We start from the raw sequence: 22,798 nt of genomic DNA, 5'->3' as shown, positions 1-22,798 counted from the left end.
AAGCCGCCGACGAACGAATGGATCCGGGTCAAACGGAACCGTTCGACACTTGAAGAGCGGATTCACAAACGCCGCGCGTTACTCGCACAAGCAAAAATTCTTGTGCAGGAGGCCAAGAAATTGGAGGAAGAAAGAGTGGCCAAAAAGCCATTACCAACCCGCCAAGTATGGAGGCCAAAGCAGCCTCCAACAAAAGTTCAACCACCGGCGAATCAACCAAAGTCGCCGATAATCCCAATAGCTTCTCCGGGAGATCATGCAGAATCATCCCGAAAGAAGAAGCCAGTTTTGGAGCGCCTCGATCCACTTCCCGATGAGCGAGGCAAGGCTCCAGTTCAAGAGCGTTTGGGCCCGATGAAGAAACCCCGGACGACTCAACATGCTGGGGGTCGCCGCCGCCTCCAGCATGACAAGGAGTTCAAGGCAGCTGCGCGCACCACTTTGCGCATCGAAGTCCAGGAGCCCGCTGAGAACTCACACCCAAAAAGGTAGGTTTCGAGGCGCGTGACTCTTGAAGGCCCTAAAAAGGCAGTTCGCCCTCAGAAGGAAACATTATCATCTGATGACGATAGTGTTATACCTGAGAAGTCGTGCCAACACATGATAGATTACTCCGATCTTCAAGCAGACGAGTTGTACTATCGTGCTGGGGGTACGAGTAAAACCAGGAAAAGGAGTCCCCGAGAACAGGGAACTCAATGCTCCTGTTCCAAACTCATTCGGGCAGTATTGTCTGAATGCAACTGTATCAAGGCGGTCCCCGAACGAGTTTCGATTTTTGAAAGGCTCAGTACCGAAATGCCGAAACCAAGGCCTAGGCGTTTCCGACGAAGTAGAACGGTGGTTGAAGATGGAGAATTTCCGAGAGTCACCACTAACATGACCAGCAGAGGGACATCGGCACGGGATAATCTCGAGTCAATTCTGAAAGCATCCCAGCGTATAACCCGTCTGCAGTCTGGAGCCATCAAACGAAAAACTTACGGTAGGGTTCGGACAAGGGTACCTTCAGAAGATAAAGAGTCGGATGCCGGTTCGGCGGTCGCATCTGACAATACAGTATCCAGCGAGGGGCAACCCCGCGAGGCACTCATGATAAGTGCAGAACAAGTGGCCAAGATGCTTGAAGAAGCTTTGGCTAAAGCGAACCAAGTCGTCGTAACCAGGTTAATCTGGAAGATGAGGACACAAATGCGAATGAGACGCATAATGCCAATAATCCTCCCGTCAATGTAGGGGGTGGTAATGAGAATGCTAGCGAAAACACAGGTGAAAACTTGAAGATCAAGAACCTCGAGAGCAAAATCAATACATTGATTTTCGCTCAAGAGATGAAGAAAACAAGCATTCCCTGTCCATGCCCAAGAGAGTGGGAATCGATCCCATATCCGGCGAAGTTCAACCTAATTAACTTCACGCCATTTAATGGGATGGGTTCACCCACTCAGCATTTGATTTACTTCAAATCGCACCTGGGGGTTATCTCTGATAATGAACCTCTGATGGTACGGTCCTTCGTTGGTACTCTTCGTGGAGCCGTCTTCGATTGGTATCGCCGTCTCAAGCCAGGAAGCGTGAACAGCTGGGATGATATGGAGACTAAGTTCCTCGCCAACTTCTTCGACGACGACACAGAGATATCCATTGGGTCGTTGCTGGACGAGAAGTAGAAAGACGGGGAATTGGTTGACACCTTCGTCAAAAGGTTCCGAAACAAGGCGATGAACTGTCGGGACCGGTTGACACCTTCGTCAAAAGGTTCCGAAACAAGGCGATGAACTGTCGGGACCCGATCACCGAGGAATTTATTCTCCAGACTTGCCACAACAACCTCGTATTGGACGTATTGGAGGCAATGGGAACAACACCGTCTAACACTTGGAAAGACTTGAAGGTGCGCGGTGAACAAGCTGAACGCTTCCTCCAAAGGAAGAAGGCCGAGAGGAACCTACCGATGGCTAATCCTCTGAACTCAAACTTCGCCTCTCGTGGTAAGGGCAAAACACCTGCAGCTATTGGTGGTGCTAATCAAACGTCACAACAGCAATCCCGAAGGCAGCAAAAGACTTCGGGTTCGAGACTCCAAAAAGAGTACTCTTTCAAGGACGAAGACGTTCCAGCCATCTTCGAATCCCTCCTTGAAGGTAACAAGATCAAGCTACCGCCTATCACAAACCAGGAGGAAGCTGACAACACTACGGACCCAAAGTACTGTGCATACCACAGGAGGGTCGTTCATCCCACCAAGGATTGAAGATCAAGCTACCACCTATCACAAATCAGGAGGAAGCTGACAACACGACGGATCCAAAGTACTGTGCATACCACAGGAGGGTCCTTCATCCCACCAAGGATTGCTTCGCTCTCAAGAATAGCATCCAAACCTTGGTTGAAGCCGGCGTCATAACGCTGAGATAAGCCAAATGAGAACGGCAAGACTCCAACGAGTATAAGAGTATAAACTGCTTCTCAATCCTCCGACCGGTATAAGAGGTTAAACTGCTCCCTGACACTCCGATAAGTATAAGAGTATAAACTGCTCCTTTCTATACTCCGACAAGTATAAGAGTATAAACTGCTTCTCAATCCTCCGACCGGTATAAGAGGTTAAACTGCTCTCTGATACTCCAATAGGTATATGAGTCTAAATTGTTTCCCAATCATGACGGGAAGTTCCTGGAGAATCATATATTCTTAAGGATAACCCTAACATGCGATTGAGGATAACGTACTCCTCGTTATACCCAGTTCTGCAAGAAAGCTGGGGGTGGATAATTCGTGTAACGGGAAGTTCCCGAAAGAATGTTAATATTCTTAGGGATAACCCGATTAATATGAACAAAGTGATGACCACTAAATCTCTCACCGATCAGACTAATTGACGGTGGGACCACCAAATTCTATCAAGTTTAATCCATTCAAACTTCCGCTATGTTCGTGCACTCAACACTTTGGTCAAACCTTCCTACAGTTAGGACCACAACCAAAATCTTCTCTCGATTCCCTCCATGAACGAGAGGTCCACTTTCAAATCGGGTGATCAAACCTTCCTACAGTTAGGATCACCTCAAACTTCTGCTTTGCCAAACCTTCTCAGAGTCCCCTTTCGATAAACGAAAGAACTCCCTTCTTTTTCTCTTTGGTTAAGCCTTCTCATGGTTATAACCGAAGTTGAAATTTCATTTCGATAAACGAAAAACTCATCTAGATAACCAATCCTATAAAAGGTAAGCTTATTTAGATCTTCCGGATTCTCGGAGTGGAGATCCCACTTCTAGTTTCTTTTGCGCTGGAAATAGCATATAAAATTCTTCCTTTCCAGAATCAAGGAATAGAATATAAAATTCTTCCTTCCTTGCATTCGGGTTCGCCTTCACCCTAAAAGAAGACCGGGAAATAGAATATAAAATTCTTCCTTTCCCACACCAACCTTTTCCAAGAATTCATCAATCTAGGATTCATCCTAGGAAGTTTATCCCGAATCCTAAGCAGGGATAAGTCTGCGCCTAACACACGCTGCCGGTTTAGTCTTTTTCCGTACAAAAAGACACCAGAGTCTGATTCTGGGGTATTTTATCCTGAAACCTAAGCAAGGATAAGTCGGCGCTTAACCCGCGCCGCCGGTTAGTTCTTAACCGTTAAAAAGAACACCCATTCACATATTCAACATTGTGGCAGGTTGTTATTAATAACACCAAAATCCATGCCTTACACGCATAGGAAGTTTATCCCGAATCCTAAGCAGGGATAAGTCTGCGCCTAACACGCGCTGCCGGTTTAGTCTTTTTCCGTACAAAAAGACACCAGGGTTCGATTCTGGGGTATTCTATCCTGAAACCTAAGCAAGGATAAGTCTGCGCTTAACCCGCGCTGCCGGTTAGTTCCTAACCGTTAAAAAGAACTCCTTCCTACACTCCGATAAGTATAAGAGTATAAACTGCTCATTTCTACACTCCGAAGAGTATACGAGTATAAACTGCTTCTCAATCCTCCGACCGGTATAAGAGGTTAAACTGCTCCCTGACACTCCGATAAGTATAAGAGTATAAATTGTTCCTTCCTACACTCCGATAAGTATAAGAGTATAAACTGCTCATTTCTACACTCCGAAGAGTATACGAGTATAAACTGCTTCTCAATCCTCCGACCGGTATAAGAGGTTAAACTGCTCCCTGAGACTCCGATAAGTATAAGAGTATAATCTGCTCCTTTCTACACTCTGAAGAGTATACGAGTATAAACTGCTTCTCAATCCTCCGACCGGTATAAGAGGTTAAACTGCTCCCTGATACTCCGATAAGTATAAGAGTATAAACTGCTCCTTTCTAGACTCCGACAAGTATAAGAGTATAAACTGCTTCTCAATCCTCCGACCGGTATAAGAGGTTAAACTGCTCCCTGATACTCCGATAAGTATAAGAGTATAAACTGCTCCTTTCTAGACTCCGACAAGTATAAGAGTATAAACTGATTCTCAATCCTCCGACCGGTATAAGAGGTTAAACTGCTCCCTGACACTCCGATAAGTATAAGAGTATAAACTGCTCCTTTCTATACTCCGACAAGTATAAGAGTATAAACTGCTTCTCAATCCTCCGACCGGTATAAGAGGATAAACTGCTCTCTGATACTCCAATAGGTATATGAGTCTAAATTGACGGGAAATTCCTGGAGAATCATATATTCTTAAGGATAACCCTAACATGCGATTGAGGATAACGTACTCCTCGTTATACCCAGTTCTGCAAGAAAGCTGGGGGTGGATAATTCGTGTAACGGGAAGTTCCCAAAAGAATGTTAATATTCTTAGGGATAACCCGATCAATATGAACAAAGTGATGAACACTAAATCCCCCACCGATCAGACTAATTGACGGTGGGACCACCAAATTCTATCAAGTTTAATCCATTCAAACTTCCGTTATGTTCGTGCACTCAACACTTTTGTAGTTAGAGTCCGGATGTAATGCTTAGAATTTTGATCTGTCACCTGGTCAAACCTTCCTACAGTTAGGACCACAACCAAAATCTTCTCTCGATTCCCTCCATGAACGAGAGGTCCACTTTCAAATCGGGTGATCAAACCTTCCTACAGTTAGGATCACCTCAAACTTCTGCTTTGCCAAACCTTCCTACAGTAAAGACCAAAACAACAATTCACTCTCGATAAATGAGGAATTCACCTTTAATTCGGTAATCCAACCTTCCGACAGTTAGCATTATCCGAATCTGTCTGATTCTCGGAGTGGAGATCCCACTTCTAGTTTCTTTTGCGCTGGAAATAGCATATAAAATTCTTCCTTTCCAGAATCAAGGAATAGAATATAAAATTCTTCCTTCCTTGCATTCGGGTTCGCCTTCACCCTAAAAGAAGACCGGGAAATAGAATATAAAATTCTTCCTTTCTCACACCAACCTTTTCCAAGAATTTATCAATCTAGGATTCATCCTAGGAAGTTTATCTCGAATCCTAAACAGGGATAAGTCTGCGCCTAACACGCGCTGCCGGTTTAGTCTTTCTCCGTAGAAAAAGACACCAGAGTTCGATTTTGGGGTATTCTATCCTGAAACCTAAGCAGGGATAAGTCTGCGTTTAACCCACGCTGCCGGTTAGTTCTTAACCGTTAAAAAGAACACCCGCCCACATATTCAACATTGTGGCAGGTTGTTATTAATAACACCAAAATCCATACCTTACACGCATGGGGAATTTCATCCTGAATCCTAAGAAAGGATATGCCGACGCCTAATACGCGTTGCCGGTTTAGTCTTTCTCCGTAGAAAAAGACACCAGAGTTCGGTTCTGGGGTATCCCATCCTGAAACCTAAGCAAGGATAAGTCTGCGCCTAACCCGCGCTGCTGGTTAGTTCTTAACCGTTAAAAAGAACACACGTCCACATATTCAATATTATGGCAGGTTGTTATTAATAACACCAAAATCCATACCTTACACGCATGGGGAATTTCATCCTGAATCCTAAGAAAGGATATGCCGACGCCTAACACGCGTCGCCGGGTTAGTCTTCTACCGGCCAAGAAGACTCTAGAACCTGATTCTGGGGATTTTTTTCCCGAACCCTAAGTAGGGATAAGTCAGCGTCTAACACACGTTGCCGGGTAGTCTATTCTCGTGAGAAAGACGAAGTCTACGTAGTCAATATCGTACCACTAAGAGCGTTAACTCTCTTAGCACAACGTCACATGTGGAACGGATTTAGATAAATCTGCATGCTAGCCCGACTCAAACGGTAGTCGGTAAAGGCTAATCAAATCCGTTGAAGGCTGGGGGTTAGCCAAAAATCCCAAAGTCAACGCCTAACACGCGTCGCCGGGTAGTCTATTCCCGTGAGAAAGACGAAGTCTACCTATTCAATATCGTAGCACTAAGAGCGTTAACTCTCTTAGCACAACATCACATGCGGAACGGATTTAGATAATCCGCATGCTAGCCCGACTCAAACGGTAGTCGGTAAAGGCTCATCAAACCCGTTGATGGCTGAGGGTTTGCCAAAAATCCTATAAATGCGAGGGTCACTGACGCATCAGCTTCATTGGTTGGTCTCATGATTTGAGCATCCAACGACTTCGGGATAAGATCTGAATCCGCACATGAATCAGTTTTTATAGTTGGTCCTGCACCCCCAGCATTTGGGAACGCCACGCTCCAACACCTTAAGAGCTTAAACTGTGTAGACCCAAGGTTAACGCGTGGCAATGAAAGTCAACGTACGACGTTCGAAACCCTAGGGTCAACGCCGGTCAACGTGTAACCCTAGGTCAACGCCAGTCAACGCATTGCGATCAAACAGTCAACGTACGACGTTCGAAACCCTAGGGTCAATGCCGGTCAACGCATACCCCTAGGTCAATGCCAGTCAACGCGTTGCAACCAAAAGTCAATGAACAGTGATCTGGAACCCTGAGTCAGCACGATGTGATGGAGATAGTCAGTCAACTCAATAACACCAGACCAGACCAGACTGAATCGGATCAGACCAAGCTGAATCAGTCCAGACCAGGCCGGTTCAGCTCATTTGGACATGAACATTACTCCAATAAGGATAACTCAACGCCGGACAACGCGTCGCAAATAAAGACTTAGCGCCAACAATCGATGGTCAGTTCCGTGTTGAAACAACAAACACGAGTTAAAAATCAGAAAATCAGGAATCGACTTCAAGTTCAAAATTCTGACAACGGTCAGACAATAAATGCAGCACCGGAACCCTTACAGACATTCGACGAAGCACCGAATAGCCTGAAGGATTGAAGGAATCAAGAACAGAAGCCATTCCAAGGTCCCGTTACACCGACTGAAGGTTGGGACAATCATATCCAAAGTATTCCAGACTCTTCTATAAAAGAACGAGGCTGAAATACTTTGGAGGGGGTATCTGTAGGCGTATAAAATTACTTATAGGACCCTTAGCACAGCTCGGTACAAACCGACGAACCAATATTGGGATTCGGACTATCAAATCAGAGTCCGGATCAACAACGAAGCGGGTTTACTGCCAAATCAGGATTCAGATCAACAAATCAGAGTCCAAATCAACCACGAGACCGGAAAAAACGGCAAAACCCAAACACCAAGGGGACTCGGCCAAAACCGAGCCACCTCTAGGTGGCTCGGTGGCCGAGCCACCTATAGGTGGCCAGCCCAGATTTGTGCCAAGGCATAGATCTGAGAGCCTATAAATAGACCCCCTTTGCTCATTTGTTAGAGGTTGGAACTTTTGGAGCCGAAACTCTGCCGAATTGAGAACTGAGCTTGGAGTTTTGAAGACTTGAAGACTTGGACATTCAGATCTGGTTCTTAGCGAGCATCCACGTCACAAAAGGCAGGAGTTCGAGAGAGAGAGAAATCAGATCTGAGATCTACACGAAGTAATACTCCGGATCAAAGCTTGGCCTTTGATCCCAAGAACTAAAGGCTATTATTTCCTTGGTGAAATAGTACCCCCGGCTGTTGTTTCCTTAGTGAGATAACACCCGTCAAATCGTGTAGGTCCGACCGGATCTAGATCGCGCGGTGGTCCACGGATTAACCCCGGCGTTGGCAAAGAACCCACAAAAGCGAGTGACCGCAAAACAGGAGCTCGTGATTCGTTCGAAAGGAAAGTTGTAATCTTTTTATTTTTTCTTTGATTTCGTTGTAACCGGATCTTATAAAAAGATCGGATCTTTTGTAATCAAAAAGCAATTACTTGAGAGAACAATGACGTCAATGAAGAAAACAACAATTTTTCCCGCGAACAATACGGTAGAATCTACCTTTTTCTTTAAAGCTTGGAGGATGCATTTGTTGGCAGCCTCTGTGAGGCCGTTTGATTTCGGATGAGCAACTATGGCAAATTTGAGGTGGATGTCGTATTCCTCGCAAAACTCTCAGAAACCTTAGCTATTAAAGTAGGTGCCGTTATTGGTAATGAATGACCGAGGTACACTGAAGCGACAAACAATGGATTTCCATACGAAGTTGGTAATGTTGCTCTCACCGATCTTGGCTAAGGGTTCGGTCTCAACCCACTTAATGAAGTAATCGATTGCCACAATGTGGAATTTCCTCTGTCCTGGGGCTAATAGGAGAGGCCCTAGCAGGTCTAATCCCCATTGGGCAAAAGGGATGGGACTCACTATGGAAGTCAATTCGGTCGCGGATGCTCTTGGAATGGATGAGAAATATTAACACTTTTGACAGTGAGATACAAGCTTTGTTGATTCGACCAAGATAGTCGGTCAGTAATAACCTTGTCGGATAACTTTCTGCGCTAAGGTTCGAGCCCCCGGGTGATTTCCACATGTACCCTCGTGAATTTCACGGAGCACATAAAGGACTTCAGGAGGTCACAAGCATTGAAGGTAGGGCCCTATACTACTCTTGATATAGGATATTCGGTAGAGTTGGTCTTCTATCATGAGATAGCGGCGAGAATTCCTCAGTAGGCGCTTGGCTTCGGCCTGCTCCTTCGGTAAGATGCCTTACGTTAAGTAGAGGAGGATGTGATCTAGCCAGCAGGGCGGCATGGGGCCTTCTATTTCCCCAACATTCATAGGTGGTTTAGAAATGCTGGGATGCTCCAATGTATCTATATAGATTGGTCCAGAGCTCATTCTCGAACCCGTCTATCCCAATTTGGAGAGGGCGTCCGCTCGAGCGTTGAGGGCTCGGGGGACTTGGACTATCTTGGTCTCATAAAAGCTTGACAGAAGTTCTTTAGCGACCTTGAGATATAGGGCCATCCTCGAATCCTTGGCTACATAGCGTCCATTGACTTGGTGGACGATCAGTTGTGAGTCGGCTAGAATGTAAAGGCTTTGGGCTTTCAAAGCCTGGGCCGCTCGCAGACCCATGAGCAAGGCCTCGTACTCAACTTCATTATTCGAGGTCGAGAACTTGAAGGTGATGGAGTGTTCATATGTCGTCCCATCGGAGCTTCGTATGACCACCCATGCTCCACTATCGGCTTCCCCGGAAGATCCATTGACTTGCAACATCTACCAAGAGGCATACTCTGGTGCCTCATGCTCCAAGGTATGATGAGCGGGTGGAGTTACCTGTCTCTCGAGCTGTAAGGGCTGTGAGGTTGGAGTGCTTACATCTGATTCATCATTATAGGGGGCCGATTCAATCAGGTAGTCCGCCAAAGCTTAGGCTTTAATAGTAGTCTGTGGTTCAAACTGGATGTTATGTTCACTGAGCTCGACTGCCCAAGACACCATTCTTCCTAAAGTTGTAGGGCTACCCAAAGCTTTCTTCAAAGGGAGGCTCGTCCTGACAATGATGGCATGAGCTTGGAAATAAGGACGGAGTCTCCTCGTCGTAAAGGTGAGAGCGAAAGCAGCCTTTTCTATGAAAGGGTAATTGAGCTCGCTGGCTCTCAATATTTGACTCACATAGTAGATGGGCTTTTGAATATTTTCTTCTTCTCGAATGAGGACAGACCTCACCGCCTCGGAGGAGATAGCAATATATATGAACAAAATCTCACCTTTCATGGGTTGGCTCAACAATGGCTTGGTGCTGAGGTAGGCTTTGAGATCTTGAAATGATGTTTTACATTCACCTGTCTAGGTTATACCCTCCTTCAGGTTTTTGCTTCCCCTAAGAACTTTAAAGAAGGGGAGACTTCTCTCCGCGGATTTGGACAAGAATCGTCCCAAGGCCACAACCCTCCCGTTTAACTTTTGAATTCCTTTCAAAGTGTGAGGTTCAGGGAGTCGTTCTATAGCAGCGATTTTCTTAGGATTTACCTTGATTCCCCTTTGGCTGATCATAAACCCAAGAAACTTCCCGGATTGTACTCCGAAGGCACACTTGGCTGGGTTAAGTTTCATCTGATAGCACCTGAGGGTTGAGAAAGTCTCTTCCAAGTCCGAGATATAGGTAAATGCTTGTTTGGATTTTACCAATAAGTCATCCACATACGCTTCGAGGTTCCGGCCAATCTGGTGTTGAAAGACCTTGGCTACGAGCCTCTGGTAAGTGGCCCCAGCATTCTTCAACCCGAAGGGCATCATCTTGTAGCAATATGTGCCCATATCAGTGATGAACGAAGTTTTTTCCTGGTCATGTTTCACTATGAAGATTTGATTGTAGCCAGAGAAAGCATCCATGAAACTGAGTAACTCATGCCATGCACTCTCGTCAACCAGCTGGTCGATCCTAGGAAGGGGGTAACTATCTTTGGGGTAGGTTTTATTGAGGTCGGTGAAATCTACACACATCCTCCATTTGCCCAAAGCTTTTTTCACCAAGACCACATTGGCCAGCCATTCTAGATATTTAACCTCCCGGATGAAGTCAGCTTTCAAAAACCATTTTACTTCATCTGTCGCTGCCTTCTGGCGCTCCGGGCCAAGATGCCTCTTCTTCTGTCGAACCGGCTTGACATGTCGGTCCACGGCCAATTCATGACTTATGACCTCGAGGGGAATCCCTGGCATGTCCTCGGGTTCCCAAGCGAATACATTTGTATTGGCTTTTAAAAACCGGATTAGAGCCCTCTTCAAGGGTTCGATTAGACCGGACCCCACTTTGATCTTTTTTATTCATGCCGAGTCAATTGGGATGTCTCGAAGCTCTTCTGTCGGTTCTGTCCTTGGTTTCTCAATGGCTTTCTCCATCTGGGAATAGAGTTTTTTGATGGACATCGTGCCTTAGGCACCCTTTCCTTTGACTGAGAGTGAATAGCAAGACCTAGCTTCTTTTTGGCTGCTTCGAGCGACGCCAACTCCGTTGGGAGTCGAAAATTTGAGGATTTGGTGGTAGGTTGAAGCAATGGCCCACAAGGCATGAAGGACGGTCCGACCTAATATAACATTATGGGCCGACTTTAAATCCATCATAAGAAATTAGATTTGAGTAGTGACTTTTTGGGAGGAGTCCCTAATGTCATTGGCAGGGTTATTGTTCCTTCCGGGAGAAGGGATTGTCCAGTGAAGCCTATGAGAGGAGCTCTAGAAGGGAGTAGGTAGGATCTGCTGATCCCCATTTGTTCGAATGCACTAGTGTATAGGACATCCACCGAGCTTCCCGTATCAACCATTATTCGCTTCACTTGGTAGCCATTAATGGTGGTGGTGATGACAAGAGGATCATCATGGGGTGTTTCAACACCATGTAGGTCTATGTCACCAAAGGATACAAGCTCTTATGCTCTCATCTTTTTGGGATCATGGTCAACTTGGAGCATCTTCCTGGCGTACTTCTTCCGCTCCTTGTTGGATGAGCCCCCAATCGTCGGGCATCTACTGATTACGTTAATGACTCCTTTATAAGGAGTCTCTACATGTTGTTCATTTATCTGGGGTTGGGGTCGAGGTGACCGAGAGCAAGACCTCACACCTTCTCTAGTTGAAGCAGGGTCTTGTTAATTCCTCCGAGTCGTGAGGTTCTTTAAGTTTCCTCTCGCGATCAGATTCTCTATTTCCCTTCTAAGTATTCGGCGATCATTGGTGATGGCCATGATCCTAATGGTAGTGACAATATTGTCGCGAATCCCTCCTCCCAGGGTCTGACACCATCTTAGCGCGGGATTTTTGAGGTATCCCTCCTTCTGGGCCATGGCCAGGGCGGTAGTGAGGGAAGTGCCAGAGATGGATAGGGATTCCTTTGGAGTTATATCCCTGGGTTGGTCCCTTCGGTTGGGTTAATTAGGATGGGGGTTGGTCCTTGAAGGATCCTTGTGCCATTCTGGCTTCTGGTAGTTCCGGGTTGATGTTGTTGCCGTCGGGGTTAGAATAGTGGCATCAGAAGTCCCAATCCTTCTCGCCGAAGTCTTGTAGGCCCGGACGTCTTCCATATCCATATACCTATGGGCTTTGGACATTAGCTGCTCGTAGTTGGCGACTGGCTTCTTAGCGAGGGAGTCGGCCAATTCGTTGTCCTGAAGGCCTGCTGCCAGCACCGACATCGCAACTGCGCTTCCAGGATCGTTGACTTCCAACCTCTTCGCTTGGAATCTTTTGAAGTAGGCTCGGAGACTCTCATCCTGCCCTTGCCTCATTTGAATCAGCACGTGAGGAGGAAGCTTTTGCTTCGTATCGGCTAGGAAATGATGGATGAACTTTTGGCTGAGCTGCCAAAAACTATCAATGGATCTCTTGTTCAGGGCATTCCACCAGTGCTTAGCACTTCCTTTGAGGGTGACGGGGAAGCATCGACACAGGACTGCTTCAGGAGCGTGGAGCATACTCATTATGTCGAAATAATTTTGAACGTGCTCCGACGGATCTCCCTCTCCTGAGTACGTCTCTAGGTAGGGCATTTTGAATTTTTCAAATGGGTATTTCATTATCTTTTTAGATAGCGGGGTGTTTCCTCTGAAAGCATCAACGATCGGTTGGTACCCTCGATCATAGCCGGAGGCTCCTGTAGTGGTTGAGGAAGCAAAGGAATGGTGAGGCCGAGGTACCTTAAAGCCCGTCCCTTTGGTACGTCCTTCAGGATGGCTAGGGTTAGGATTCTTATCGACATTGTTCAATTGTTTGAGGCATCTTTCCACCTTCTTCTGGGGATCGTGGGGGGACCCGTAACGTGACGCTCCGCGATGTTATAAGGAGATGAGTTCCGGAGGACCGATCTCTAGGTGGTGGGGGCTGTGCAGCTGTGTGTGGTTGCCACGGGATTTGTCACAGGTGCTTAGTTGTCAGAGCGGCGAATTGCTCTTTCAGAGACGAAGAGAGTCGATCTACCGTCTGCTCCAGTTGGCCCTGGGTCATATAATCTGGGGATTGTGTTGACGAAGAGGATTGGTCCCCCCTTCGCCCAGAACTTGACATTTTTTCTCCAAAAGAGGGAAGAGGCCCCATACGGTAGGTGCCAAACTATTGATGTCTGGAATCACACAGCCAATAGGGGGAGGTTGTCTACCGAGGGAGGGTGAACTGTCAGAATACGGGGCCGCTTCCCGCTTCGACTTTATGCCTAGTTTTTAGAGCTCTGGACGGGAGAATAACCTGCATACATACGGATGGTAAGAGGGTGGGGTTTGTTTCCCCCGTGATACCTCCGACGATCAAGTCAGTGGGTTTAATCTTTTTCTTGGTATTTAGAATAGTTTATGGGTTTACTCTTTTTCTTGGTATTTAGAATAGTTTCCTATGTATTATGATAGAAGCTTTAGATGGTTAAGAAAAACCGAACCTGTTCTTAGGATGAATAGTATCTGTATTTATAGATGATGCTCAGGGCAGATTCGTCACTTTAGGGAGTGTTGGCTGGGTGAGCTAGAGGTTGACCCATTCCTTGTTACAAACGTGTCAGCTCGCGATTGTCGGGCAGTCATTTTAGTAGCATGGGGAACTCGTAGCCGACCAGGGCTGAGTTGGTGGGCGAGGAATGGTTACTTCAGTGGCATGGGGAACTCGTAGCCAACCAGGGCTGAGTTGGTGGGTGAGGAATGGTCACTTTAGTGGCATGGGGAACTCGTAGCCGACTAGGGCTGAGTTGGTGGATGAGGAATGGTCACTTCAATGGCATAGGGAACTCGCAGCCGACCAGGGCTGAGTTGGTGGGTGAGGAACGATCAATTCAGTGGCATGGGGAACTCGCAGCCGACCAGGGCTGAGTTGGTGATCCTTCAATATGGATAGTATCAGCTGAGTCCGCTCTTCGAGTCGTCTTCGAGGAAGGCTATCGACCCAACTAGAAGGAACGGCTACTTTCGGGATGGCATACGTGTGGAGAATAGGGAATATCCCCATAATAAATACCTTCTTTCCTTCTTTAATGGTTAAACTCATACATCCCCCACTGTGTCTAGGCATTTAATATTCCCACTATTGAAATCCTGACACAGTATTTGATATCCTACATTACATTAATTATTGATCCATAGCAATTAGCAAACCCCTTGAGTTAGGTTTTTGTAAGAAAATACCATCCAGAACTTGACACCAAAACTCCCACCATGTCCTTATTGACCAGGTGACCTTGGTAATCAACACCATTCTTGTTATTTCCACTACCTTCAAACTCCTATGCGGTCAAACCTTCAGACACTTAAGACCAATGCTAGAATCCTCTCTTGATTCTTTCCATGAACGAGAGAACCACTTAAATTGGATAATCAAACCTTCAGACGATTTAGGGTTATCCAAATTCCACTTTTGCTCACATGAGTTAAAAGGTCTTTTCTTAGTCAACGCCACGTGGCATGACTCAAATTTGATTCTTGGAGTGGAAATCTCATTCTGAGTTTCTCTTCAGATTCTCTGATGCACGTGCATCCAGAATCCTTCAACTCTAAGTTCACGTGAACAAGGAGTCCTAGCCGGAAAAAAAGATAAAAAAAACTTTCTTTCTCTTCAAGACAAGGTTCATCTCTACCCCAAGATGAGACACAATAGTGTTCATCTCTGCCCCAAGAGAAGACACAACATGATTCGTTTCTGCCCCAAGAGGATACACAACAGGGTCCGTCTTTGCCCCAAGATAAGACACAAAACTCTAAAAGTCTACATGTGTAGCCAATTGTTATTATTGACTTAATAACACCTAAATCTGTGCCTATTATGCACAGTGGATTTTATCACTATCCTTAATCAAAGATAAGTTTACGTCTGTTGATGCTCGTAAACAAACAATCGATGGGGGTTGTCAAGTTACTGGATCGTCGAGATGTTGAATCGTTGAGAGGGGGTCACTTTCCATCTTCAACTTTATGCCTGGTTCATAGAGCTCGGGGCGGATGGACCACCTGCACATACAAGAATCGTGGGAGTACGGGGCTTGTTTCCCCTGTGGTACCTCCGACGGTCAAGTCAGCTATCAGACTTGGGTGGGGTGAAGGAAGAACAGTGTATCCTCCCCAAAATAAAAGGTGTAGTTTTTAAGTAGTAAGGAGAATCCAACCTCAATATGTAACTAGAGAATTTTTTTAGGTTCAGGAGTGATGGAGAGACCGAACCTCTTTTCAGGATGAATAGCGTCTGTATTTATAGAGGATGCCAAGGGCAGAATAGACACTTTGTGAGTGTGCAGTCTAGGATGGTGGTGAGGGATGAGCTGAAGGTTGAGTCACCCTTTGCTCTATACGTGTCAATTTACGAGTAATGGAAGGTCACTTTAGTGATATGGGGAACCCGCAGCCACCAAGTCTTGTCTATGAGGGGCGAGAAGTCACTTCAGTGTTGCAGGGAACCCTCAGCCGACAAGGTTCCAGATGACTGAGGATGGAGACATAATGATGATCATAAAAGATTAAATAATGCTGAGAAGAAATTTTCTGAGCCTCCCTTAAGAGGAGTGTTGGCTAATTGCTAAGCAGTAATCTTTTGTTATGAAGAGGTTTGACTGAGTCCGCCTTTCGAGTCGTCTTTAAGGAATGGAGCCTTTCGAGTGAGGGAGTGGTGGCTCGCAGGACAATATACTCGTGAAGAATAGGGGATACCCCATAACAGTTAGAAACTGTTGATGCTCATGAACAAACAATCAATTGGGGTTGCAGGGTTGCAGAATCATCGAGATGTTGAATCGTCGAGAGGGGGCTGCTTTCCTTCTTCGACTTTATGCCTGGTTCTCAGAGCTCGGGGCGGACGGTCCACCTGCATATACAAGAATCATGGAAGTACGGGGCTTGTTTCCCCCGTGGTACCTCTGACGGTCAAGTTAGCTATCTGACTTAGGTGAGGTGAAGGAAGAACAGTGTATTCTTTCCAAAATAAAAGGTGTAGTATTTAAGTAGTAAGGAGAATCCAACCTCTTTTTCATAATGAATAGCATATGTATTTATAGAGGATGCCAAGGGCAGAATGGACACTTTGTGAGTGTGCGGTCTAGGATGATGGTGAGGGGTGAGCTAAAGGTTAAGTCACCCTTTGCTCTATACGTGTCGATTTGCGAGTGATGGAAGGTCACTTCAGTGATATGGGGACTCAGCAACTGACGAGGCTTGTCAGTGGGCGACGTAGGGTCATTTCTGCAGCATAGGGACTCAGCAGCCGTTGTGGCTTGTCGGTGGGTAACGTGGAGTTGTAATGATGATCATAAATTGTTAAAATAATGTTGAGAAATAATATTCCGAGTTGCCCTTGGGAAAAGTGTCGGTTGATCGATGGGTAATCATCTTTTGCTCGACTGAGTCCGCCCTTCGAGTCGTCTTGGAATGAAGTTGACTCGACCGAACCTGCTCTCGGGATAGTATATTTGTAGGGAACAGGGAACACCCTATAACAGTCAGCCCCTTCCGCTTGGATGCGGCTATGGCCGTATGCAAGGGAAAAACAAATGAGCAGAGACTAAGTAGAATTGATTTTCGCAGTGAGATGATAGCGAGTCTTCAGACGGCACGGATGAGGAAACAACAACTGTCATTCCGCTAATGGAAGGGAGGACTGAAGCCCCTGAGATGCTTGCTCCTCCTACTGATGCTGGTGCTCTGGGCCAAGAGACTTCGGTAACTGCTGATGTGACCGCTCTACCTCCGGAGACCCTCGCGGGTTAAGAAGAATAAATAAGAATGAGTCATGTTTCCCTTCTTCTTCTTTTTATCAGTCATTGTAATTGGTATTTTTGACTTTGTAAATAAGAAGAGCTAATGAAGAAAAAAATTCATTTTGAGTGTTTTAAACTCTTGAATTTTTCTTGTTCCTGTGCGATTGAAAGGTGATACAGGAATTGACCTTGAAGTTGAGTGCCCAGGCTCAAAAGAGTCGACTAGGCCTTACCTTTCCCCTAAGGCTGAGAGACAATTGTGGGAGTCGGCCAGAGGGTTGTGCCTTGGTTTTACCCTATGGAGGTACCAAGGACTTTTCATCGATTGAGGAGTCGGGTGCCTAGCTGACTAGGTCTTTCATTTTCCCCTAGGGCCGAGAGGTAACTGTGGGAGTCAACCGAAGGGTTGTGCCTTGGTTTTACCCTGAGGAGGTACCAAGATCTTTTTACCGACTGAGGGGTCGGGTGCCTAGCTGACTAGGTCTTCCATTTTTTAGTTATTATGGAGACACAAAAGTTTGGCTAAAGCCGTTTAATCAGATATATTATCAATTATCTAAGGCATGCATTCTTCATAGGGAATTTTCAACATTCAAGAGATTAAACTAAAATCTTAAAAGAAATACCGTCATAGGTGTTCAATGTTCCATGGATGACTGAGGATTCGTCCATCTGGAGCTCTCAACCGATAGGTGCCAGCTCTGAGTTCCTCCATAACAGTGTAGGGTCCCTCCTAATTGGGAGCCACCTTCGGAGGAGATTGGTCCACTCCTCACTCAGAACCTGTTATTTTTTTCTCAAAAAGAGAAAAGTAGCCCCACGGTGGGTGCCAAACTGTTGATGCTCGTGAACAAACAGTCGATGGGGGTTACAGAGTTGTAGAATCGTCGAGAGGGGGTCACTTTCCTTCTTCGACTTTATGCCTAGTTCTCAGAGATCGGGGTGGACGGACCACCTACACATACAAGAATCGTGGGAGTATGGGGCTTGTTTCCCCCGTGGTACCTCCGACAGTTAAGTCAGCTATCGGACTTGAGTGAGGTGAAGGAAGAACAGTGTATCCTCCCCAAAATAAATGGTGTAGTTTTTAAGTAGTAAGGAGAATCTAACCTCAATATGTAACTAGAGAATTTTTTTAGGTTCAGGAGTGATGGAGAGACCGAACCTCTTTTTAGGATGAATAGCTTCTGAATTTATAGAGAATGCCAAGGACAGAATAGACACTTCGTGAGTGTGCAGTCTAGGATAGTGGTGAGGGGTGAGCTGAAGGCTGAGTCACCCCTTGCTCTATACGTGTCAATTTGCAAGTGATGGAAGGTGACTTCAGTGATATGGGGAACCCGCAGCAGCTAAGTCTTGTCGATGAGCGGTGAGAAGTCACTTTAGTATCGCAGGGAACCCTCAGCCGACAAGGTTCCAGATGGCTAAGGATGGAGACATAATGATGTTCATAAAAGGTTAAATAATACTGAGAAGAAATATTCTGAGCCGCCCTTGGGAGAAGTGTCGGCTAATTGCTAAGCAGTAATCTTTTGTTATGAAGAGGTTCGGCTGAGTCCGCCTTTCGAGTCGTCTTTAAGTAATGGAGCCTTTTGAGTGAGGGAGTGACGGCTCGCGGGACAATATATTCATGAAGAATAGGGGATACTGTTGGATATAGGTGCCCCGCAGGCAATAATTGTATATTGTAACAGGACCTATATGAATATAACATCCTTGTTTAAAATAATAGTATGCTATTTTGGTCAGATTTATCTGGTATTTTAATACAGATAAAGTCCTTAGAATAATACCAGACTATCAGACATTTCGGATATGATCGTAATGAAGAGATCTGATCGTAATAAAGTGTTGAAAATAGGACATCGTCACTTTGGGAAGACTAGTGTATACTCTATTTCGCCTTTGGTAGGATGATGATCCATCTCTTGGATCATTGATGTGAGACATCAAGATATAGTATACAGGTGACTCATTAGTGAATGAGCTAACTGAACGACTCACTGAGAACATCTAGTTGGTAATTATACTTAGATGTCAAATAGAAGTTCTCAGGTGATATAGTAGTAAGTAGTCTCATGACCTGAGGCATGAGTGCAATATCTTACATGTCAGTATAGGTGTACTTAAACTTTTACCTAACCACAGTTCTTATCGAGTTGTGCATAACGGTTCTTGTTGTGTACATCCCGAGGCATAAGTAGATATTAAGATGCTAATATGGGATTCGTCTCTCCTAGTATAGGGGGTTAATATCATAAGATTATTTGATATAACTATAACCTGGAAATCCTTGGACGAGGTAAATAAGATAAGCTGAGTGTCAGTTTGATCTTATAGATTATGAGTTTAATATCAACAAACACTAATTGAGCTATTAAGGTTTGACAGTTTTCCATACCCTAAACTTAATAGTTTAACATGGTTCGACGAAGAGACCGGACTGTACGGCATTATCACTGAGTGGTCCTGATAAAATTGTGTAAGCATCTTGCAGACATTTATCACAACTAATACCCGGGTAGTCTTCATGTGTAGCTAGCACATCTGTTGTACTTGTGGATATGATCCACTATCGAGTCTTATAGTTGGGCCCTAGAGTCACACAAAGCGCGTACTTAAATCCTATGAAATATAAATTTATAGAGAGTAATGTGTATGATTGATACGCATATATAATTTTTACCGGATACACATAAACGGTTATATGTATCGGTAAAATCAGAATGCTATGTGCTTAAGAAATAAATTTTAGTATTTTTTCCATAAAGTTAACTTTTAGTCAATTGGTTGACGTTTTGGTCAACAGTTGACTTTTGGTTAACTCATTGATTTTTTGGTCATATGATGACTTATTAGTTAATGATTGGAAAATTATGAAATACCGTATTAATATGGTATTTTCATTTATGAAATACGAACTTCATTATACCTTGATTAATGAGTCATGAGATGAGTCATTAAGGTGATATGGTTTGGGAACATGGTTTTAGCACATAGTTTTGATTCTTCATGATTCATTACATGACTCATGAGATGAGTCATTGCATGACTCATGAATCATTGATATTTGATGACTCATGGTGTGACTCATAGGATGAGTCATTCATGTCATGATATATTCTTCCTCTATAAATATGAGCTCTCTTTCTTCTTTCATGGTTAATGGAAAAATGAAATAAATGGTTTATTCATAGTTGCTTTCCATAAAAGAAAAGAAGAGAGATCTACCTCTTACTAAACTCTAGCAATCTTTAAGTAAGAGGAAGTAGTAGGATTTTAAAGTACCCCGGGGTGGATATCTTACCTTGTGTCTTAAGAAGACTCCGATTTTATCAAGCCCACTTGAAGACTTGGAGATCCACTACGAGGAGATTTTCTACTACAGGGAGCAATAGCTAGGGGTTATTCGATCTTCCATCGAATCACGCTTCGAAAGTATAACTTTCTAACTCTTGTATGCTCTCTTTAATATAGGGATTATGTTAGATTTAATTAGGATGGTCCTATTATGTATTTCATGCTCTCTACATGCTTAGCATAATTATACATATAGTATTCCGCTGCGTATTTTGCATGTATTTAGTACGATTTTCCAACATGGTATCAGAGCCATGGTTCCATCTAATTGAATCTTTACATGCATATCTAACTCATAGAGGACTTTGTACTTGCTTCTAGTTACTAGTTTAATTAAAAGATGTTTTAATAAAACTAGTTAACTAATACAAGTTGTTTTGTAATTAGTTATACTAGTTGTTGATTCAAAAATGTTATTTTTGGTTCATAATTTTTTAAGAGTAAAAACACTTGTATAAATTGCAAAATACTTATTTACAACTAGTGTAGTTGTATGTTAGAAGCATGATAGTCCTATTTGAGTTAGGATAATCCCTATGTTATCTAGTTTTCCAATTTGTTGCATAACTAGATAGATGCATATTTCTTAATGTTGATTAAGTTATATGTTTTATATCATCTTGCGTGGATGTTATGTTTACGGATGGTAATGGTCAACGATTCTCTTGTATTCATTGTATTGATGTAATATAGCTAGAAATGTAATATTATTTTTTGACCTCTTCCCTCCCCGAGCATGGGCTACGCCTACGGGTTTAGGCACTTGCTCACCGATCATGGGCTACGCCTACGGGTATAGGCCCTTATTCGGGTGTGGGGGGGTATGGTTGTTTAGTTTAGTTATTTCATTTATGGATTTTATTTTACATTCAATGTAATATTATTATCCATCCTACGAGATGGTTTTTTCATTATAAATGGGGCTTGCACGTCTTATGTATATGTGATTGTAATAATACAGGATTTGTAAGGGAGCTAGCACTGCAATGAGTTGCATATTGCTTACCAAAATGTAATTAGTGTAGTTGTATTTTATTCTCTTAGTTATCCACTATCATTCCATATCGCTTTTACATATGTTGATATGGTGGTTGTGCCCCAATTGTAGATGTCAATACAATTGGGTGCTATATTCTATGAAGTTTATATCTCTATCTCATTAGAGAATAGTTTTTATTATAAAAACTCATTTTTAAACTTTGTGAGACATGACAATAAGAGTTTATTGACCATAGAGTGGTGAGACTGACATTAACATAGTGTTAGTGTGAAAGATAAATAAATCTGTAGCAGTTAAAAGAGATATATTTAGAATGAACTTTTAACTAGTGTCTAGGAAAGTGATTATGAGATATAACTCATGGGGTGATGCCCAACTTAAGATAAGGGGTGATGCCCAATCTTTCGCGTTATAGTCTTAAAGAGCGGTGGTTACTTAATTAAGGTCCGATGAATATTCCCGGTGAATAGCTCGGAACCCTCCCACTAATATTGCACTTTCCTGACTAGTTTAATTATTGAAAGTATAAATATAGAGCATCTTTTAACTATACCAAGTTTGATTACGGTAAAAGATTTATGAAATCGTCCGTAGCCCTCCATCATTTCAGTTGAATACTACTAAGCTTATAAATACTTTGTTTGTTGGCTATCATCAAGGCAATACTATTTTATGGCTAAGTAGTATTCATCTGTATATAAGATATAAGGATAGCTTAAATTGGTTATGCAACTTTGTTGGCTTTCGTCAAGAGTGCATAAGTTAAATTTAAGCTAGTCAAGAAATGATGGGTCCAAACTTGACTAGATTTTATGATTTGTTGGCTATCGTCAAGATCATAAAAGACTAGAGGTAAAATCATATCAAAAATTACAAGAGTGTAAAAGACAATAGTTGTCTACCAATTATTGAGTGTATTAATTTGTTGGTTTTCGTTAAGATTGATACATTTAATGATAATTGGATCTTGATCCCACTTGAAAACAAGGGGTTGTTTTCCGATCACCACTTATAAGGTTTTGAGGGACTAGATAAATAGTGGGAGGCATAACTTAGATAAAAATGAACCAAATTTATTTTATGTATTGAACATCTGCTAAAATAATTTTTCTCTCTCTTCCAGGCCATTATGTCTGGCTTAAAAATCAAATCAGAACAGAACAAGTTAACCGATCCTAATTACATAGATTGGTTGAGAAATGTTAAGAGTATATATCCAGAATTCTTAGCCTCACTCATCAATAAGAAGCAAGATGTTGCTTCATCATAAGATGTGTTTGTTACTCAGAATTGTTTTTCTATCAATCCTACATCTTGGGTATTAGATACCGTATCAGGATCTCACATCTGTAATTTATTACAGGGGTTGAGAAGTTATAGGAAACTTGGAGCTGGAGAGATGACCTTACAAGTTGGTAATAGTGCAATAGTTACAACACTTGCAGTAGGTGATTTTCATCTAGCTTTACCAAATAAGAACGTTTTGATTTTGAAAAGC

General features: G+C 43.7%; 1 protein-coding gene across 1 annotated transcript; it reads right to left on the bottom strand.

Annotated features, from left to right (window-relative positions):
- On the bottom strand, positions 12,154–12,702 carry LOC109835189. Its single transcript, XM_020403175.1, has one exon. The coding sequence runs from the start codon at positions 12,700–12,702 to the stop codon at positions 12,154–12,156; it is 549 nt and encodes a 182-aa protein (XP_020258764.1).

Source organism: Asparagus officinalis, chromosome 3, assembly GCF_001876935.1.
Source record: "Asparagus officinalis chromosome 3, Aspof.V1, whole genome shotgun sequence".
NCBI classification, from domain to species: domain Eukaryota; kingdom Viridiplantae; phylum Streptophyta; class Magnoliopsida; order Asparagales; family Asparagaceae; genus Asparagus; species Asparagus officinalis.
This window is presented reverse-complemented; position numbering and strand designations above follow the sequence as displayed.

Excerpts from the sequence above, each read along its gene's own strand:
- LOC109835189 (XM_020403175.1), bottom strand. The coding sequence starts at position 12,702 with ATGAGTATGCTCCACGCTCCTGAAGCAGTCCTGTGTCGATGCTTCCCC.